Here is a 22,809-nt window from a genome sequence, read left to right as displayed (position 1 = left end):
CTTTTTGGAGATGCGAGGACCATGGGACGACCACCAAGGGCAGCAGCAGGTGTGGAATGGAGCTGGCCTGGGTCTGTGAGATGAGCTATGTGTGCTGAGGACAGCAGAGTCAGAGAAGTGGAGTAGCCGGAACCCTTTGGGGTCCAGAAGATCATGAGAAACTCCCAGTTGCCAGGCCTTGAGCTACGTTGCTGGACTTCAGTTTTGCTTAGGTGTGCTTGATTCTTCCCTTTGAAATAAGACAGTACCTGTTTTGGATTTTATAGAAGCCCACCCACAGTTAAGAGACTATTAAAAGAGACTATGGACTTTTAAGTGGTTTTTTAAGGACTGTGGGGTTTTTAAGGTTGTACTGTCTTATATTGTGATAGTAATGTTAACATCATGTCTTGGGAAAAAGAATTGGGAAGGTTATGGTTTAATAGTGATGTGCTTGTGTGTCAAGTTGAAAAGGGGTCAATTGTGTTGGATAGCTTTTGGGAGGGCCCAGCCCACTGTGGGTGGTGCCACCCCTGGGCAGGTGGGCCTGTGTTGCATAAGAAAGCAGGATGAGCAGGGGCCAGGGGAGTAAGCCAGTAAGCAGCATTCGTCCATGGCCTGTGCTCCAGCTCCTGCCTCCAGGTTCCTGCCCTGTGTTCCTACCTTGAGCTCCTTGATGAACTGTGACCTGGGAGATGTAAGACAAATAAACCCTTTCCCCTCCAAGTTGGTATTGGTCAGAGTGTTTTGTCACAGCAATGAAGAAACAAACTATGACACAAAAAGCATGAACCAGAAGTCAGGAGAATAGAGAATATTAATGATAATGATTATATTGATAGCATATGGTTGGGCAATTCATTAAAAACTCACTCCTCCAGTGAGACATAGTGGGGGGTCTGTGTTAGTAAGTATTATGTTTCTGGGGCTATATAAAATACAATAGCCAGGCATGGTGGTGAACACCTTTAATCCCAGCGCTCGAGAGGCAGAGGCAGGTGGATCTGTGAGTTCAAGGCCAGCCTGGTCTACATAGTGAGATCCAGGCCAACTGTGGCTACAGGGAGACCCTGTCTCAAAAAACAAAAATAAAAACAAAAAAGTATAATAAAGAAATAGGAACTAATTCTAAGGCACTGCCTAATGATTGGGAATAATAAAGAGCTCAGAAGCAACCAAGGGGTTTGGATATCTACATACCAATGCCTAGAATGTGGGTAATAAAGTGAATGTGAAATTTTAATACAGCAATAAAACAATTTTATAGGCGCTGTTCAAACTCAGTGGAATGAGACTTCTGGCTGACATCTGGGCAAGGAAAGGTAAACCTGGTTGAGAGAGATACCATAGGGAAGGGGAGGCAAATAGTGCTCTATCAAGAGGGTAGCTGCAGTAATCATTGGCTAGAATGTGAAAAGCATTCATCAAGAAGAAGCTGGGCATGGTGACACATACCTGGAGTTCCAGCACTCTGGAGGTCAAGGCCTAGGTTACATAGTGAGACCCTGTCTGGGGGTGGGGGGAGATACAAAAAAGCAAACAGATAAGGACAATTGAGATGGGTCAAAGGGTTAACGTGGAAACCTGAAGATCTGAATTCAATCCTGGAACCCACATAAAGGTAGGAGAGAACTGAAAAGTCCAAAAGTTGTCCTTTGACCTACACACACACAAAATAAATTCTTTTAAACAAAGAAGAAAAAAGAAAAAGTTGTTAGGAGTCAACCTGGGTGTGGTGGCATATCCTATAATCTCAGCATTCAGAAGACCAAGGCAAGGAGATTTCAAGTTTGAGGCTAGCCCTGGCTACATAGCAAGTTTCAGGCTACATAGGGAGACCCTCTCTTTCCCCAAAATGAAAATAGAACAAAAGAATGAAAGGTAGAAATGATAGTAGTTAGAATTGTGGACATATATAAGACATTGCTCAGCTAGATAAAGGATATGAATAGTGCTTAATAAAGGTATCAAAGGCAAGAAATTTTGATAGTAGATATAGACTATCTGAATATTTGCTGGAAGTTTCATTATTTTGGCAACACATCTGATAAGTTCCTTTAAAATTCAATTACATTGTGTGTGTGTGTGTGTGTGTGTGTGTGTGTATGTATGTGTGCATGTACATGGGTGTTCCATGATGCCCACGTGGATGGAGGTCAGAGGACAACTTGTAGCAGTTGATGCCCTCCTCCCACCATGTGAGTCCCTGGGATTGAATTCAGGTTGTTAGGCTTGGCAGCAGCATCTTTACCTGCTGAGCCATCTCTCAGGTCCACATCTGATAAGACCCTCTTCCTGATAATTATAGTTCTCATAATAATGAGAAACAATGAGGTTCATTGCTAAGCTGGGCATATCATACAATAAAGAAAGAAGATCTGGTTAGCAAAGTGTAAGTGACAACAATCTTGGAGAAAGTGAACGTGCCATCTAGATCTAAACAAATGGATGAGTGTGGTCACATAGGCTGGATAACATATCTGTGTCTATGTGTAAGATAGACTTCAGAGAAAAGATAAGTTTGATATCCTGATCAGATACCGAAAGAGAAAGAAAATTCAAAAGGAAGAGGAATACAAAATATTCAGATCTGTACAATTTTGAAAAATTCAAATGAGAAACTTAAAAGGAATATATACCTAATAAACTATGGTGCCCAAATAGGTTATTTTCTGATGAGCTCAGATTTTTAAAAGTGCATTTAAAGATGACAGAAGGAGGGCTGGTCTTCCCAGGACAAAGACCAACACACCACAGACTTCTGGGACTTGAATCACAAAAGACAAAGTCCAGAATAGGCCTAGGCTTGTAAAATGGGAAGGGCCACAATAAACAGTCCTAAGGCTCTGTTTAGAGCAAGACATTTAAGGATGCAGAGGTAGGATTTAATGATAGGATGTGTGCAAGAGGGAACTGGGAGGTCTTAGTTAATTGGGAGTTAGTTGCCAGTGCCAAAAAGTGCTAATGAGTCTTGCTTGAGTTGGGCTAAGAGAATAGTAGAGCACAGATCAGGGAAACTTTCAGCCCCACTTGGTCTTTGCTGGCCAACCCATAGCATTTTTATGTTCAGTTCTGGATGCCACATTGAAAGGGACGTTAGAGCATATTCAAACAAGGCCATCAAGAAAGTGAAGTGTCTTTAAATCATGTCCTATTCGAAATGACGGAATGAGAGAGAGTTGGAAAAGCACTCTGGGTAAAGGAAGAGGCAACATAATTTTCCTCATAGTAAAAGGACTGCTGGATAGAAGGTTCTACATGGAATTAACACCAGCTGATAGAAGCTTCATGAAGACAGACTTCAGTTCAACAAGAAATTACTTTCTGGGGAGGGGCTGAATATAAGCACAGTACAATGATATATATGTATAGAGTATCATAATGAAGCCCATTATTTTATGAGCTGGGGGATGCAGCTCAGTTGGAAGAGTGCTTGTCTAGCATGCATGAAACCCTGGGTTTGATCCCCAACACTGCATGAACTGGATGTGGTGGTGCATGCTTGTAATCCCACCACTCAGGAGGTAGAGGCAGGTGGATCAAATGTTCAAGGTTATTCTAAGCTACATAGTGAGCTGAGGTGGGGAGGGGAGAAACCTATTTTGTACACTAATGAAAATTAGTTAAAATGAGCCGGGAATGGTGGCACATGCCTTTAGTCCCAGCAGAAGCAGAGGCAGGTGGATCTCTGAGATTGAGGCCAGCCTGATCTACATAGTGAGTTCCAAGCCAGCCAGAGCTACAGGTAGATCCTGTTTCAAAAAGAACAAAAAACTAAAAGGAAGATATATAAAAAGAAATTGCTTTCTAAACTACGAATGATTTCAAGGTGAAAATGGGTTGCTAGATATGGTGAACTTCTTGTTACTGGAAATGCAAAAAGTTGAATAGCCAGTTACTTAGGGACTCTGGGGAAGAGATAGAATAGAGCCTGGTACATAGGAAGTATTTAAGAAAAATACAGGTTGACTGGCTCTGAATCAATCTCCCTCCCTCTTTTCCTTACCCCTTCCCTTTTTTCTTCCCTCCCTCCCTCCGTCTTTTCTTTGTGCAATGCTAAGGATGAACCCAGTCTTAAGTATCATAGGTAAGCACTCTACCACAGAGTTATACGCTCAGCCCTCCCAAACAGAATTTTAGAAAACAATTCATTCTGCCTTTGCTTAAGCAAGGTGGTAAGATAGTTATCCCAATTTAGTAATCACGTGAGACACCACCTAAGCAGGATTTGGATTTCTAAGAGGCACTCAGAAAAAGTACTCTTAATTTTCAGACCTGGTTCACATTTCTAGTGTGGACTGTTAGAATTGTGTTGGCAGTATAGTTACAGAGGAAGAATCTTCTTCTGCCTAGTTTCTTGGTACTTCACATTCTGGAATATTCTTGTACCCATTTAGCTTGTTTATTATTTTTAAGACAGGAGCTCATGTAGCCCAGGCTGGCCACAAACTTTCTATATAGCTGAAGTTGGCCTTGAACTCCTGGTCCTCCTGCCTCTACCTCTCCAGTGCTGGGATTACAAGCATGTGCTACTATGCCTGGATTCCTGTATAGTTTTTTTTTTTTTGGATGTCACATATGGTACTTAAGAACATGTTGACTCCCCCTTGCTTACTGGATCTAACCTGAAAGCTTAGCATTTGAAGCCCTGTTTTCTTTTTCTCCTCCTACCCCAGTGCTTGGAAGTATTTTTTTCTGGCAGGTTTAGAAAACATTTGATGGATTTAAGCCATAGATGACTGCTCAAAACAAAATTGAACAAGTCTTTCTGAGATATTATTGTCATATGATGAAATTGTACATTTTTTCTTTTGGTGCTAGGGCTCAAACCTGGGGCCTAGGCATGACAAGCACTAGGCCACTGAGCTGCCTAAGCTACATCTTCCTAACCCTTGTTTGTCATTGAGGTAGGGTCCCACTATATAGAACAGGTTGGCCCTGAACTCCTGATTCTACTGCCTCAGCCTTCCAAGTGCTGAGATTACAGGTTTGTGCCATTACATCCATTAAAACTACAAATTTGAAGGGTACAGTTTGATACTATTTTTATATATGCGCACATCTATGAAACTGTGCCAGTTAACATAGCCTATCCATCACCACCCCAATTTTTCACATGGCCCTTAGTAGCCCCTATTCCCAAGCAAACATTTTCAGCATGCTTTAGATTAATTTGCATTTCCTAGAACTTTGTATAAATGGAATCATACAGTATGTATGCTTTCTTTCTTTCTTTTTTTTTTGTCTTTTTGAAGCAGGGTCTCCCTTTAAGCCCCAGCTGTTCTGGAACTCACTATGTAGACCAGGCTGGCCTTGCACTCACAGAGATCCGCCTGCCTCTGCCTGCCAAGTGCTGGGACTACAGGTGTGCACCACCACACCTGGCATGTATGCTTTCTTTTGACCTGACTTCTGTTGGCATATTATCTTTTTGAGACTCAATTGATATTGTTATATGCATCAGTAGTTCTGTCCTGTTGCTAAGTAGTAGTTTACTGTATAGTGTTATGCTTTATATATTTATCAATTGGTGTATATTTGGGTCATTTCCTCAGTTGGCTTGTTTTGTGTGGGCATGAGTTTTCATTTCTAGGGTAGATACCTCAGAGTGGTACTGCTGGGTCATATGGCAACTCCACTTTAAGCCATCCAAGGAACTGCTAACTTGTTTTCTCTTTTCCTTAGAGTTACTGCACCATTTTACATTCTGAACACCAGCGAACGAGCATTCCATTTCCTCCACATCTTCAGGTCTTTCTTTAGCTGCCACCTCCTCAGTGTCATTTCTTGTCACTTCCCCTTGTTTCCTTGTTGGCTGTCAGCTGAGGGTCATCCTCAGATTTTTGAGCTCATCCCATTCTTTGGCTCCTGGGTACCTTTGGGTTAAGAGCTAGCAATGATTAATTGAATCCTTGTCATGACTTTTCTTCTGTCCTTGCATTTCTAACCTATTTCCCACTCTCTGTGCCTATCTCTCCAATTATTAAGGACTCCTGTGACTAGATTGGGTCTAGTCAGATAAGGCAGAATGAACTTTCCATCTCAATGATGCTGTTTGTCACTGGGCATGGTGGTATATGCCTGTAGCCACAGTATTTGAGAGGATGGGGCAGGAGAATTGCCCTGGGCTACATAGCAAGACCTGATTCAAAACAAGAGCAAGTTTTCTTTCATGTGCAAAGGAATATATTCAAAGATTCTGGGGACTAGGGTGTGCTCATGCTTGGGGGGCTTTGCTATAAATTGGGCAACTACAGGGACAGTTTAGGTGCTAGCCAACTGTCTACTTGATTTCTTTATGTGGCTATCTTCTACGCATTTTGGTTCTTTGAGATAGGGTCTGTGCTGGATAGCTAGTGTCAACTTGACACACCTGAGTTGAGGGAGCTTCAGTTGGGGAATTGCCTCCATAGGACTGGCCTGTGGCCATGTCTGAGGGGCATCTTCTTGATGAGTGATGTAGGAGGGCCCAGCCCACTGTGGGTGGTGCCCCCCTGGGCAGGTGGGCCTGTGTTGCATAAGAAAGCAGGCTGAGCAGGGGTCAGGGGAGCAAGCCAGTAAGCAGCGTTCCTCCATGGCCTGTGCTCTAGCTCCTGCCTCCAGGTTCCTGCCCTGAGTTCCTACCTTGGGCTCCCTGATGAACTGTGACCTGGGAGATGTAAGTCAAATAAACCCTTTCCTCCCCAAGTTGGTAGTGGCCAGAGTGTTTTGTCACAGCCATGGAGAAACAAGCTAGAACAGGGTCTCTCTGTAGCCCCAGGTGGCCTGGAACTTATACCAGGCTGGCCTTAATCTTACAAAAATTCACCTGCCTCTGCCTCTCACCATGCCTGGCTCTTCTGGGCATTTTGAATTTAACATGTCCCCAGTAGGACTTTGATTTCCTTCTCCACCAAAAATCTAGCCCTCCCCTATTGTTCCCACATCAGCAAGTGGCAACATCATCTGACTTGTTAAATTAAAAGTCAGAAACTTAGGTGCCACCCTCCACTCCTCCACTTTATTTCTGCATTCAGCTGTTTAGCAAATCTTGCTGAATCTAACTCCAATATATGTCTTGAACTCATTTTGTATTGCCACCATTCTAGCTTAAACTCTCGGTTCTTGCTGGAATTCTGAAGTCAGTGCTTACTTGGTCTTCTCATTCCCAGCAATACTTTCCTCCACTCTCTTCTCTACATGACAGCAGGCTTGTATCTTGATATTGAAAATTGGTTTTCTTTTCAAAAACTTCAATACTTCTCATTGTACTTAGAATAAAATTTGAAGTTATTAATGTGGCCTATGTGATCATATGAGATCAGCATTTAGATGCCAAGGATGTAGCTCAGTGATAGATGGCTTGCCTAACATGTGCAAGGCCCTGAGTTCTATCCCCAGCACTGCAGGAATAAAAACGAAACCCAAATTAAATGGATCTGCCTCTCTCTTCAGCCTCTTCTCATACCACTCTTCCTCTCAGTGATCACTCTGGCTACACTCCCCTCCTTTCAGTTCACTAAGCTGTTTCCTATATCCAGACTTTCCCTGTTCTTCCCACTGCTGAGAATGTTCTTCCTACTTCTTTCCACGGTTGGCACATTCTCATCTTTTAGGTCTCATCTCAAATATCACTTCTCAGAGTGGCCTTCTCTAGTTCCCTGATTGAAATAGTTTTCCTTTTCTCCACATAATCCTTTAAGAAAGCATTCTGTTTATTCTCCTTCCAACATTACAAGTGTAAAATTACCTAACTTGATGAGTTTGCTTGTTTATGGACTTCTAGCCTCACTAGAATGTGAGCTCCATTAGGGCAATAATCATATTTGTCTTTCGTGCCACTGAATTTAATAATCACAGATTGGGCATTACACTGTCATGCTTTGCTTGTGTTTGCTTTGTAATCCTAGTCATTTCATGGATATAGGCATGTTTTATTTCTTAAGTTACTCCTGGGTAAATACCACATCACATTTCTTTATAATTCTTCCGAAGTACTTAGTTGTATGTGGTGCACACTGGTAACCATAAATTAGGATGGCAGAACACTCCCTCACAACTCCAAGGAATAAAAATAGCTCTAAGTTAATTTTTAAAAAAATATTTAGTATTTTTATTTTACATATATGAGTGTATTGCCTGCATGTATGTAAGTGTGCCGTGTTGTGCAGTGTCCAAGGGAGTCAGAAGACGGTGTTGGATTCCCTGGAACTGTAGTTACAGATGGGTAGATGGGTTGTTAGCCACCATGTAGGTGCAGGGATTTGAACCCAGGTTTTCTGCAACAGCAGCCAGTGCTCTTAACCACTGACTTGTCTTTCCAGCCCATAGAATTTTCTTAATTTTTATATGAATGTTTTGCCTGCACTTCTGTATGTGCACGATGTATGTGCCTGGTGCCTATGGAGACCAGAAGAAGATGCAGAGCACCTACAACTGGAGTTACATACAGGTGGTTGTGAGCTGCCATGTGGGTGCTGGGAATTGAATCTGGGTCTTCTGAAAGAGCAGTGAATGCTCTTAATCACCAATCCATCTCTCTAGCCCCCAGAACTAGACTTTTTTTTGTTTTTTTGAGACAAGGTCTCCCTGTAGCCCCAGCTGACCTGGAACTCACTATGTAGACCAGGCTGGCCTCGGACTCACAGAGATCTGCCTGCCTCTGCCTCCCAAGTGCTAGGATTAAAGGTGTGCACCATTACTCCAGGCTCAGAACTAGACTTCTAATGAGTTGTTCTGAAACTACAGAAAAATGAGTCATATTCTTTATTTTACTGGCCAAAAAATAAAAATAAAAACTGCAGCCCGGAGGGGCTAGAGAGATGGCTCAGTGATTAAGAGTATGCACTGCTCTTGCAGATAACCTGAGTTTCGTTCCCAGCACCTATGCTGGGCTGGTCACAATCATCTGTAACTCCAGCTCCAGGGGATCTGACACCTCTGGCCTTCAAAGGCACCTGCACTCATGTGCATATATTCCCCCATACACATATACATAATAAAAAATAAAATTAATCTTTTTTTAAAAAAAGTCTGCAGCTCAGAAAAATCTCTGTCTAGTAGCTATCTAATTTTTACACATGGAAGAATGCATAGAAGAAATACTGTGGTGCATAAGACCTCAGGTTAGGGTTTTAGATTTTGTCAAAAAATATTTTTGTGGGTTGGGTATGGTGGTACATGCCTTTAATCCCAGTGCTCAGGAGGCAGAGGCAGGCAGATCTTTTCGAGTTCCAGGCCAGCCTAGTCTACACAGTAAGTTCCAGGCCAGGCAGTGCTACATAGTAAGACTATCTTAAAACAGAACAAAACAAACATATATAGCATTTAGTCCTTTTTTTTTTGCCTGTACTGGGGATTGAACCCAGGACCTCACACATGATAAGCAAGTACCCTATCACTGAGCTAAAGCCCCAGGCTTGTATTCAGCACTTTTGAAGTTTTTGTTTTTGCTTCAAATGAAATAAAGACTGCTAAACATGGACTCTATGACTAGTAATAACACATTTTTTTTCTTTGGTAAATAAGTTTAATTCGAAAAAATACTTTTAACATTCTGAAAATGTTCATATGTATGACAGAAGGAAGAGAGAATATGCATGAGTTAATAATGCGAGATATTAATACACTTATTTATTATTGTGTTCTGAGATAGGGTCTTGTGTGTAAAAGCAGTACTTGAACTTCTTTATGTAGCCTAGGCTGGCCTTGAATTCATGATCTTCCTGCCTTAGCCTCCCAAGAGCTGGAATTATAGGCATGCACCACCATACCTGTATTAGTAGATACTAATGCATTTTAAAATGCATGGATTGGCACTATTTGAAAGGTATGATTATATAAAATCTACATGGAATTCCCAAGATGCAACAATCCTAAAATTTGATTCTTTAAAAAAAAATTATTACAAGGGGCCGGCATGGTGGTGCACACCTTTAATCCCAGCACTTGGGAGGCAGAGGCAGGTGGATCTCTGTGAGTTTGAGGCCAGCCTGGTCTCCATAGTGAATCCAGGCCAGCTCGGGCTACAGGGAAACCCTGTCTCAAAAAGATCCCCCCCCAATTTTACTACAGATGATTAGCCTAAAGTATTTTTTTTTTAATTTTTTATGTGTATCAGTGTATTGCTTGCATGTAAGTGCACCCCTGTCATGCAATGCTGGTGGAGGTCAGAAGAGGGTGTCGGATTCCCTTGGAGTTATGGACAGTTGTTAGCCGCCATGTGGGTGTTGGGAATTGAATCCTCTGCAATAATGCCCAGTTCTTGTAACCAGTGAGCCATCTTCCCAGCCCCAGTTAGCCTAAAATATTTTTATTTCATGATATTTTGGGGGAGTGTGTATCAAATGTTCCATTTGATCCTTTCTGGGCAATTAGAACTACTAATGAGAATGTAAGATGATTAAATAATTTTTTTTCAAGGTAGGCTTGCAAAGTAAGTTAAAAAGGCCAAGAATTAAGGCCACTTGAGTTATACATGACTTCAGTCAGGAATTTCAGTATACAGCTAAGAAATCATAGTGAAAACTGCCTTCTTGCAACACAAGCTTCTAAGAGTCGGATACTTTAATAAAGAATGATGGTTCTAGGGATGGACATGGTGCTAAACATTTGTAATCCAAGCTATCAGGAATCAGAGGCAGGAAGATCATGACTTTGAGGGCAGCCTGGGCTTCATAGCAAGATAATTTGGGAAAAAAAGTTTTCTTTTTCTTTCTTTTTTTATTATTTGAGACAGCATCTCCCTGCAGCCCCAGCTGGCCTGGAACTCACAATATAGACTAGGCTGGTCTCAATCTCACAAAGTTTGCCTGGCTTTGCCTCCCGAGTGCTGGGATTAAAGGCATGCACCAACACACTCTGCTTTTCATTTGGTTTTTGATAAGGCTAAACCTATGCTGTGGTTTGTGCTCTCAGAAGTCAGCATCGGCTATGAGTTTAAAAAGTCTGTGTGGGGAGACCGCAGGTCAAAGTGAGTGGAACATGGCCTACTCTGTAGAGACTGAGTGATCCTGTGGCTGAGCTCCATGGCATGGTCTCTGCTGTGCCTCATCAACTACATGATATTTTTAAGTGTTGTGGAAGTATGCTTTTTGGGGGGTATGTTTCTCTTCAGAGGGTGGATTGTACATTTTATTACTGTTAGGCTTTGCTTATAAAATCTGGTGGGATGCCATTGTGATAGAGCAGAACTGGAAAAGGTTTTCATGGCATGGGTGTAAACAGGGACAAGTTGGGGTTTTGAGGTGATGTATGGCCTGGTGATCTCATTTCCAGAGCAGGAGGCAGGAGTACCGGTGCAATACTCTTCCTGTGCACAATTGAGAGGCTGCATTCACCTGTGATTGCTGCTTGTCTTCAGTCATTCTAGTTCCATTCAGTTTTACAGAGTTGGTTTTTTAGAATTTAGTTTTCTAGTTTTGAAGAACTCTAACTCCCGTAATTCCTGGGGCTTCAAACTCTGGTCTACCCCTGGGGTCAGTTTATAGGTCAGTGGAGACAGGATGTAACCATTTTGGTAAAGACAAATTCTCTTGCAGAACTCAAACATGCTAAACATAACTCCAAAATATGGAACTACCTGTTAAAACAGAAAACGAAAGTTGTGTTAAATTCCTTTCTTAAGATTTATTTTTATTTCCATGTATGTGTGTGTCTGTGTGAGTGTATGCCATGTGTATGCAGATGCCTGTGAAGGCTAGAAGAAAGCCTCAGATACTCTAGAGCTGAAATTCCAGGCAGTTGTGAGCCATCCAGCATGGGTGCTGGGTGGGTCCTCTGCAAGAGCGGCAAGTACTCTTAACCACTGAGCTACCTCTTTAGCCCCTATGCTAAACTTTTAGGAAGAAAAGAATGCTTTGGCAATCAAGTTGCACTAGGGTAAGCTAAGATGATAGCTGTGAGCAGTACTACATGGTAAATTTTTTTAGAAACAGAGAAGATGGGAAAAGGAAGGTTGGCATAGTGTGTGTGTGTGGGGGGGGAAGAGGGATGTCAGAGCCACTGAAAGGCATGCCATGGGCATACAGTCAGTCTGACACTGCCCATCACTGTGTGCTAACCTTGACTGGATATTTATATGTGAGCTAGGGTAAGACTAGTCCAGAGTTCTTTACTTTAATTCTGGTGATAGATATCTATGAGGATTATGATTCATACATACATTATATGCCTACATATCTCTGGAGAAATTTTGGATGGGGGCTGTGTTCTCCTTAGGGGTTCACGTGTCCCTAGTGTTGGCAACCTTTAGACTAGACTCAGCTCCTCTCGGATGGGGTATAAGATTCTCCACCATTGTCAGGGTCCCTACCTCTTCAAGGTTGACAGATAACTTGTATCCATAGACCTTGTGCTACCATCAGTGCTAGATGGGGTATTTCCATACAAATTGTACTGGGGTGACAAAGGGGATAAAATTGAAAGAGTCAGGGAAGCAGGAGACTGGCCACCCCTCTCACCTTTAGTAGGTTAGCTGTCAGTCCATTCCAGAGTCCAAGTATCCCTTGGGCCTTGACTATCTGCCGGAAGCAGTCCACTGCTCCCGAGAAATGGACATCTACTCCTCCATGGTGGGGAAGATAGGGACTCTGAGCCTGGCAGGAAATAGAAGTCACGAGGATGTGATTTAAGCACCAAGAAGGAAATGTCCTAGTCAAAGTAGGCAGGTTATCAGGTCTGGACTCTGGATTCTGTGTACCAACATGGTGGCAAAAAAACGGTGGCTACAGAGTTCATCCTGTTCCACAATCTTAGAATGATTTTTTTTTTAGACAGGGTCTTGCTTATATAGCCCAGATTGGCTGGGAACTCAGCATCCCCCTCCTTCAGCCTCTTAAATGCTGAGATTACAGATATGAGCCACCATGGCCTAGCTTAGAATAAATATTAATTTGCATTAAAACCATGATTCCCTGTTCAAATACTTATGGTATATTTTGCTTTAACGAAAGTAGGCATTTGAGACAGGCTCGATTTGTACTTCTATTTATCCCAGCCTATGCCAGATGGGCATGCTTATAGGCTCCTATGCCTTTAACTTTCTTGTAGTGCCCTCTAGCCTCCTTGTCTTAACTATCCCTTCTCCTGGGAAGCCACCACATGGGGGCTGGTTATCTTCCTACAGCACAGATGTTACAGGGTGGGGAGCAGGGTGATGGTGGCATTCCTCTGTTGCTGTTCCCAGACCCTGTCTCCTTCACTCTCAAGACAAAAGCCCTCACCAGGGGCTCAATTACTCTACAGTCCTTGTCCTACTGTCATCTAAGGAGCTCCTGGCCACCCTTCCACATGAACTGGACACTGACACCTGGTGGCTCACAAAATTTAGGCCAGCCTCATCACCATCTTAGGTAATGGGAAAAAAAGAAAGGAAAAAAGAGTACATAAAGTTGGGAGGCCCATGTCTTGGGGAGGCAGGGAGCAGGAGAGTTGAAGGAGTAGGGGTGTATGGGTGCACTGTTTACAAGTATGCACTGTTTGCAAGTATGAACTTTCCAAATAATAATGTATATATATTGTCTTTTTGAGACAGGGTCTCTCTGTAGCCCCAGCTGTCCTGGAACTTAAATAAAATATATTTTTTAAAAGACCGTTTATGCCAATCCCAGTTTCTGGCCCACAAACTCAGTAATCCTTGCCCACCCCAACTTCAGCTACTCAGTAGCCCTCATGATCACCTTGGAACTATCCTGATAAAACCCTGTCCTCATCAAAGTGCTTCATCTCTTGTTTGTTTGAAGAGTCTGGTGGCACATACTTGTAAATCCAGCACCCAGGAGGCTGAGGCAGGAGGAACATGAGTCCCAGGCCAACCTGAGCTATATCGTCAGACCTTGCCTCAAAAACCCAAAATGCAAATAAAGCTAAATGAAAGCCAGTCATAGTAGTACATGCCTATAATCCCACTACTTATGAGGTTGAGGCAGGAGGGCTGTTGTGATTTGAGGCCAATATGTGGGACATAGAAAGTACAAGGCCAGCCTGGCCTATAGAGTAGGACCTTGTCTCAAAAAAACAAAAAACAAAAAACAAAAACAACCACAAAAATCAACCAACCAAAGAAACACAAAACCCCCAAGCAAACAACAACCAAAAAGTATTTTAGGATTAGATGATACTTTTCAATGTGTCATCTCTTTTTTAAATTAAGTTTTTAAGGGCATTGGATCTTCTGGAACTAGAGTTACAGATCCCCTGGAACTGGAGTTATGGACAGTTGTTAACTGCAACGTGGGTTCTGGAGTTCAAACCCAGATCTTCTGCAAGAACAGCCAGTGGTCTTAACTGCTGAGCCATCTCTCCATCCCTCAATGTGTCACCTGTTTATAAAATCAACATCACTTATGTCCTCATAGCTGGCTTTCAGAAATAGCAAGGAGTTTACATTATGCTGTGCCCAGTTTGATTTGATTCTGAAATGTCTGGTTGGGGTTTACAGTTTTCTGTAGACATAGTTTATCATTATAGCATGAAGAGCATAAACCTAGAGTTAGGAACAAGTAAGGGTCAATAAATAGGATCTAGTTGGCATTCTTGTTAATTACTATTACAAAATATTCTGTCAACCAATCACTCAGTCACTATTAACGTACTCATCCTCATGTCCACTTCTAAATCTCACGCATAGGCGTTGTTCTGACTGGTGTCCTCATCCATCCAGCACTCTTATTTTGTGTTCCTTTCATCATAGTCCCTCAGGTCATTAGTGCCTCTGGTCACCTGTTTGTTCCTATGTCTAGGCCACTAATGCCCTGCTGGCCTTGTGTTTCTTCTTTTCCATTTTTTGGTGTGTACTTGTATATGTTCCTTTGTGTGCTGCTGCATATACATGTGTGTGTGCAATGCATGTGGAGGCCAGAGGTCAACTGGTGGTGTTCCTCAGAAGCCATTGTGCTGGATAGCTTTAGTTGTTAACACACCTCGGTAGAGGGAGCCTCAATTGGTGAATTGTCTCCATTGGATTGGCCTGTGACCATGTCTGTGGGGCATCTTCTTGATAACTGAGTGATGTGGGAGGGCCTAGCCCACTATGGGTGGTGCCATCCCTGGGCAGGGATGTGTTGTATAAGAAAGCAGGTTGAGCAGGGGTCAGGGGAGCTAGCCAGTAACCTGCATTCCTTCATGCATGACCCGTACTTCAGCTCCTGCCTCCAGGTTCCTGCCCTGAGTTCCTACCTTGGGCTCCCTGATGAACTGTGACCTGGGAGATGTCAACCAAATAAACCCTTTCCTCCCCAAGTTGGTACTGGTATTTTGTCACAGCAATGAAGAAACAAACTAGAACAGTCATCCACCTTGGTTTTTTTTTTTTTTTTTGAGACAGGCTCTTTCACTGGGACCCGAAGCTCAGCAATTGGGTTATGATGCCTGGTCACCAAACCCAGGGATCTTCCTGTCTCTGCCTCCCCAGCACTGGAATTGCAAGCATGCACCACCATGTCCAACTTTTTATATAGGTACTGGAGACTGAACTCAGGTCTTCATGCTTGTATCTCAAACATCTTATTGTGTTATCTCTCCAACGCTTTCTCCTTTTTTGAGATAGGGTCTCCCTATGTAGCACTGACTCACCTGGAATTCACTATGTAGATCGGGCTGGCCTGCAACTCAGAGATCTGACTGCCTCTGCCTCCCGAGTGCTGAGGTTAAAGGTATGTGCCACTACATCCAGCTTAATTACTTCATTTTGCTGATGAAAAAAGCAGTTCCTCAAGGGAAAGAGTGAGTTAACTAAAGCTCCAGCTAGTATGTGGCAGGGGCAGGACTAGAAGGTACGTATTTTGCTTCCTGGTCCAGTGCAGTATGCACTCCAGACTCTTGTCTCCAGTGGCTCCCTGGCCTTGGCTTCTAGAGTCTAAGGCTCAAAAACCACACCTTGTACTGTACCTAACAGCTACCTCACTTGTGTTCTGGCAGGACACCCCACCCTACTACCTGTTATTGCCTGACTGTAGTAAAGACTTCTTCCTCAAGTTAGACCCACCAGAAGGACATTCCGCAAACAACAGAACTTGACTCCATAGGCCTTAACATAAATGGCAGAATGCATGAAATCCAGTGTGTGTGGGGGGTGCTATGGGATGGTGTCGATGGGGAAAGGGGTATAAAGATGATTAAGATGTTGAGTATGAAATACACAAAAATTCAATTAAAGGGGCTGGGGAGATGGCTCAGTATTTAAGAGCACTGGCTGTTCTTGTAGAGGACCCAGGTTCGAATCCCAGCACCCACATGGCAGCTAACAGTCTTCCATAATTCCACTTCCAGGGGATCTGACACCCTCTTCTGAGCTCCCTGGGCAGTGCACAACACAGGTGCACTTACACACATGCAGGTATAACACTCATGTACATAAAATAAAAATGACATTTTTTTTGTCTTTTTGAGACAGGGTCTTCCTGTAGCCCCAGCTGGCCTAGAACTTGCTTTTTAGACCAGGCTGGCCTGGAACTCTCAGAGATCTACCTTCCTTTGCCTCCTGAGTGCTGGGATTAAAGGTGTATGACACCACACCTGGCCATAATAAATAAAATTTATTTATTTATTTTTGTCTTTTTGAGACAGGGTCTCCTTGTAGTCCCAGCTGTCCTGGAACTCACTATGTAGATCAGGCTGGCCTCGAACTCACAAAGATCCTCCTGCCTCTGCCTCCCAAGTGCTGGGATTAAAGGCGTGTGCCACCACACCCAGCAGATATATATTTTTAATTCCAACCTGTGGCTCTATGTAGGGGGAGACTCAGAATGATGGAATTTTGTAAAGATGTTCCATGTCATTACACATGACTGGGGCTAGATTAGTGATGGGCATCCTGGCAAAAGGAAGTTTTCAGGCTCTACTTTCACATACAGTTGAGTGGCTTTTGGAAACTCAAACAGAGCAGCAATGTCCTAATCATCAGTGTTAGCATCCCCTCACATCTGAATTCGAACCACTGTCTCTTCTATGCAATAGCTATTGGATATTAAGTTCTTCAATGTCCCTACGTTTTCATTTTCCTCGTTTCAAACATGAGGCCACTAATACTTGTCTCTCTATCTCTTACAGTTGGCTGTGCACATTAAATGAGTTCCAGGAACTTGATAAGACCTCAGTGATGTTAGCTGTTATTCGTAGTAAATAGATATTTCTTTCTCTATTTAAAAAGATTTATTTATTCGTGTGTGTGTGTGTGTGTGCACATGTGCATGCACACACGTGTATTCAAATGCCCACAGAGCAGAAGAGGGTATAGTTTATCCTGGAGCTGAAGTTACAGGTGGTTGTGAGCTGCCCAATGTGGGTGCTGGGAACTGAGCTCCTGTGCAAGAGGAGCAAGCACTCTTAACTTCTGAGCCATCTCTGTCTGTCTCCCTGGCTGGCCTACAACTCTCTATGTAGACCAGGCTGGTCTCAAATTTACAGAAGTCTGCCTGCCTCTATCTCCTAGGTGTTAGGATTAAAGGAATGTGCTACCATGCTCAGCTAAATAGGTTGTAAAAGTAGCTTCTTTTTGTGGAGTTTAAATATCTCCACAATCATAATGTTTATATGATTCATTTGTTTCCTAAACCCTAGAATATTCAAGTTTTAAATTAGTGATATGCAAATTAATGAGGTTTCACAGTTTTATCTTCTATTAATCACTGTCATATTTTCTCTTTAACGTAGTGTGAAGGATCAGTTATCTCTAAGTTGGTTGGTTGGTTCGTTGGTTGGTTGGTTTTGGAGATAGTTTCTTGTGTATAGCCCAGGATGGCCTGGAACTCACTGTGTAGCTCAAACTGCTCTAGAACTCACTGTGTAGTCCAGCCTGTTCTGGACTTCAAGGGAAGAAAAAAACATGTCAATGAGACATCAAGTTTCTTTTCCCCTTAGAAAGAATATGCCTAATCACAGGACTAAGTTCCTCCTGCTACTGTACAACTGAATTATCGAAAAGAGGAAATGATGTATGTGTAGCAAAGTAACCTTATTCTACTAGGAAGCAATGTTTTTATCTTCTGTTAGTTTCTATAAGAACTTCAAAAAGCTCTACGCCGTGAAGCAAGGTCATCACTGTCATCTGGTGCTTCCTCAACTACAACAAAAAGATGCTAAAGCATGTCAGTTATAAAACAGGCTAATTTCAATAATGTTTGTTTTTTGTTTTTTAAGATGGGGTCTTATGTATTCTAGGCCATCCTCAAACCTGTTAGGTAGCCAAGGATAACTTTCAACTTCTGACTTTCCTGCCTCCATCTCCCTTGCGCTGGAATTATAGGTATGCACTATCATGCCTGATTTTATGTGGTGCTGGGAATGAACCCAGGGCTTCATGCATGCTAAGTAGGCACTCCGTAAACTGGGCCACATCTCCAGCCCTACAATCAGTTTGTGATAAACTTGGGCCCTGTATACTTAGCATAGGCGTTTAACAATTTTCCAAATGTCTTAATCTCAGTCTCCCTCCCCTGCCAAGGCACCATTCCTTATAATGTTGGTACTGAGGCAGCTGCTTCTTCAGCGGCTTCCTTACCTTTCACATCTCTAAAACACTCTCGACATTCAGTCCCCCCCCACAATGGAATCATCTGGCTCATCTGCCTAAAATATTTTAATGGTTTACATCCAGATTTCAATGAAATCTAAATTTCTTACTGGAGCCTACAAGCTATAGTGGAATATGGTGGTAAATATTTAACAACTGCTTCTTTGGGGAGAAATTAAAGCTCTGAGTTTGTATAGCATTTGCCAGTTCCTCCCTTCCTTTCATCTACCCACCCACCTATCCACCTGTGTTTTTAGTTTTGTCAAATTGACACAAATTAAGAGTCACCTCTATAGAGAGAACCTCAGTTGAATAATCTCCACTGGACTTGCCTGTGGCCATGTCTGTGAGGCATTTTCTTAATTGCTAATTGATGTAGGAGGATCCCGCCCATTGTGGGTGGTTCCCTGCCTGGGCTGTAAAAAGAAAGGGTAGCTGGGCAGGCCAGGGGAAGCAAGCCAGCATCGTATTCCTCCATGATCTTTACTTCCATCACTGCTTCCAGGTTTTTGCTTGAGCTCCAGCCCTGGTTTCTCTCAATGATAGACTGTGACCTGGGAGTTGTAAGCTGAAACAACCCTTTCCTCTCCAAGTTGGTTTTAGTCAGTGTTTTATCACAGCAACAGAAAGCAAACTAGAACACCATCCATCTATCTGTCCATCCATCTATGAGTTTTCTGAGACAAGATCTTGCTATGTAGCTCCGACTGACCTGTGTAGCCCAGACTGGCCTCTAACTCACAGCAATCTTCCTGCCTTAGCCTCACAGCTGCTGAGTTTACAGGTATCTGCCACTGTACCTGCTAAGAGTTTTTTTCAGTGCTGATGATTGAACCTGGCCTTCCACATGCTAGACAAGCACTCTACCACTGGTCTGCATTTGCCAATTTCACTGCCGTAAACATTCTGCCATGGTAGATGTTGGGTTACTAAATGTGAGATCAACCAGCTCTCTAATTTTCAAGCTCCTGTAGACTCCCTTAAGGCTATAAAGGCCCTACATGATGTTCCCTGTCCACCTTTGCAACTGGATCAACGTCACTCTTTTGCTCCTGTACTATACTTCACTGCACTGGCCTACCTTGTTCTCCTCTGCTGTTGATTTCCAGATTCCTATCCCCAGCTTCGGTCTCTCTGAGCCATAGGATCATGGGACTATCTACCTAACATCTCCACACAGAACTCTAATACATGTATTAAACAATCTTAATCCCAATAACAACCCTTTATTTTACACCACTCCAATCTTTTTTAAAAAAAATTTTTATCATTTTTTATTTTATGTGCATGTGTGTATTGCCTGCATGTAGGTAAGTGCACCCGTGTCGTGCAGTGCCCACAGAGGTCAGAAGAGGCTGTCGGATCCCCTGGGACTGGAGTTATGGACCGCTGTTAGCTGCCATATGGGTGCTGGGATTTGAACCTCGGTCTTCTGCAAGAACAACCAGTGTTCTTAACTGCTGAGCCATCTCTCCAGCCCCTACGCCACTCCAATCTTGACTGTCCTTTAGTGTATTCATATCAGTATATGGCTCCACTAGTGATCTTGCTTGGACCCCAAACCCAAGTTTCCCATAATTTTTCTCTTTCATGCTTCTTCTGTCATGAGCCAAGTTCCAGAGACTCCAAACATTTCCCAAATTTGTCTTACTTTTCTTTCTACCATCACCCTCTTAGTTCAAACCACCATTGTCTTTATCTCTGCCACTGTGGCTATTTCTAGCTGGTCTGCCAGTCTTTACTTCCCACTAGAGTAATCCGTTCACTTTTACTCCCTTGATCTCAACTTCTCAACGGGTCCCCACTGCTCTCAGACTAAAGTTTGGTCTCTTTAATTTGTATTACCAAGCCCTCATTGACTTGGCCTCTGCTTATTTCTCTGTGTGGTCTTTTGCCACTTCCTGCATTACATCTAGTGCTTTGGCTGCTTTTTAGGCCCAGTGATGGTACCTTGTATCATCTCTAGAATGAGGCTAATTTCTTTCATCATCTCACCTCTAGTCTGTCCTCCACTATTTGTTTGCTCAGATTCCCTCAACGATTCCCAGTTCTCTACAAAAAATCTTCAAAAAGTAAGGTTTTTCAAAAGAAAGAGTCAACAGAATTCAAAACCCAAAACAATATGGCTCCCTCCTGTTTTCCTAGCATCATTTCCCACTACTACCCTGTGATGATGAACTTCATGTGTCAACCTGTTAGGCCACAGTACACAGATTTTAGGTCAAACACCAGTGTAGATATTGCTAGGAAGGTATTATTTATTTATTTTTGTTGGTGGTGTGTGTATGGTCTATGTAAATAGATTAAGATATATGAAATGCACAAAAATTCAATAAAAATATATAGTGAAAAAAATTAGGAAGGTATTTTTAAAGATTAACATGTTTGTTTGGCTGGGGATGGAACTCAGGGTCCCACACATGCTAGGCAAACACTTTCTCACTGAGCTACATCTTTAGCCCTTGGTACTTTGAGATTGGCTCTTGCTATGTATCCTAGGCTGGACTTGAACTTGCTATGTATCCCAGTCTGGCCTCAAACTCACGATCCTCCTGCTTTCAGCCTCCTGAGTGGCTAGGCTTACAGGTGTGCAACACCACACCTAGTGAGTTTCACATTTAAGTGAGTATATTTTGAATAAAACCAGTGTCCTTTAATAATGTGTGTAGTCCTCATCCAATCAATTGAAGGCCTTAAAAAAATAAAAGTCTGAAGTGAGTTCATGTGGGGAGTTACCTTACTGGGAAGATCTGAATTTTAAATGATTTTAAAAAATTGTTTAGATATTTTTGTATGATGTTTCTCTTTGTAAATACTACTAAACAGTGTATTTCGTTCTTTAAACAAGAATTTTTAGCTACTCAAATAATACAGTGTGAAGATTGTTAGAAGTATGTTTAAAATAATCATGGTTTTGAAGTTTCTGAGAATTCCTTGGAATGCTGATTTACTGTTCCTTGAATCCTAAAAGAGTAACATTCCAGGAATTTGAAAACACTGAGAAATTTGTTTTTTCTTTACTATATAATTCTAAAATGTGTCATTGTTGCTGAATAAGCAAAAATTGTTTCTAAAAAGTAAAAGAAAAAATACATACATAAAGTTCCTAGATAAGGGAATTCTGCCCACAGATTGTGTTTGGACTTGAGCTGTTGTATCAGGTCTTCCTTGGGTCTATAGCCTAACCATCCACCCTACGTGCCAGTCTCCTAAAAATCTCTATCTCGGGACTGGAGAGATGGCTCAGCAGTTAAGGTCTTGCGGAGGACCCAGATTCGAATTACAGTACACACATGGCGACTAACAACTGTCCATAACTTCAGTTCCAGGGGATTTGATACCTTCTTTCTTCCATAGGCATTGCATGACACAGGTGCACTTACATACATGCAGGCATAACACTCATACATATAAAATAAAAATAAATCATAAAAAAATCTCAATCTTTCCCTGCCTTATACACACCTCTCACCCACACCTCTCACTTATACTCCTCCCACACATTTCTGTCAGCTCTCACCTTTCTCTTACACAACTCTCTCTCTCTCTCTCTCTCTCTCTCTCTCTCTCTCTCTCTCTCTCTCTCACCCCCCTCTGTCCCCTCCCATCTCTCTTTTCTCTAGACAGGGTCTGGTCTCCCTGTAGCCCCAGCTGGCCTGAAACTTACTGTGTAGACCATCCTGGCCTCAATGTCATAGTGAACCACCGCCTCTGCCTCTTGAGTGCTGGCATTAAAGGCAATACACCTCTCTACACATCTCTCTCACACCTCTCACTCTCACACGCCTCTTTACTGCTCTCACAAGCACTCCTCACTTCTCTTTTACTCACCTCTCTCTGTCTCTCTTTTGCATACACACCACATAACGTAACTGTTTTTCTGCAGAACCAGGAACCCTAAATCAAATCACATTTCTCATGCACATCCCTGAACACTGTGAGTATTGTCACCCGGGCCTGGATTGATGCTACCTTATCCAGAAATTTTTCCTGAATTTTCACTTGAAATTGTTCTGTCCCTCTTTCTTTCTGCCCCTCCCTCTCTTCCTTTCTTTTCTTAAACTTTGTCTTTCTCTTTTAAAAGTTTTTATTGCAGAAAATTTGAACTTATGCAGAAGTAGAGAGGCTAATAAAAAGAACACAGAATTCCAGCACTTAGCTTCAACAATTAGCATGGCCAATTTGTTTTCATCTCTACTCTCACAAGATATTATTTCAGTTAATCTCTGAATATTCAGTATTTCTATAAAACAGTGGTTCTATGTAGGGACATATATGTCTGTCTATAGCTATGCTTACACTTGAAAATTTATAATTCCTTATAATATCATATCTAGCCT

General features: G+C 42.4%; 2 protein-coding genes across 2 annotated transcripts in view; one reads left to right on the top strand and one right to left on the bottom strand.

Moving 5' to 3' along the window:
* LOC103742847 (A-kinase anchor protein 17B) overlaps positions 1 to 22,809 on the top strand; it is a 224,411-nt gene that overhangs the window by 7,139 nt on the left and 194,463 nt on the right. The gene's annotated exons all lie outside the window — the stretch shown is intronic.
* Positions 10,715 to 22,809, bottom strand: part of Slc25a43 (solute carrier family 25 member 43) — a 45,345-nt gene continuing 33,250 nt past the window's right edge. Inside the window, exons 4-5 of the mRNA XM_008844005.3 lie at positions 12,420 to 12,554; positions 10,715 to 11,539 (exon numbers count right to left, since the gene is read on the bottom strand). Coding sequence (XP_008842227.1) covers positions 11,342 to 11,539; positions 12,420 to 12,554 — 333 coding nt within the window. The 3' untranslated portion in view covers positions 10,715 to 11,341. The remainder of the gene's footprint in view (positions 11,540 to 12,419; positions 12,555 to 22,809) is intronic.

This window comes from Nannospalax galili, unplaced genomic scaffold, assembly GCF_000622305.1.
Source record: "Nannospalax galili isolate Female #2095 unplaced genomic scaffold, S.galili_v1.0 scaffold311, whole genome shotgun sequence".
NCBI lineage: Eukaryota > Metazoa > Chordata > Mammalia > Rodentia > Spalacidae > Nannospalax > Nannospalax galili.
The sequence above is the reverse complement of the archived record's forward strand: the minus strand, read 5'-3'. Positions and strand labels throughout refer to the sequence as shown.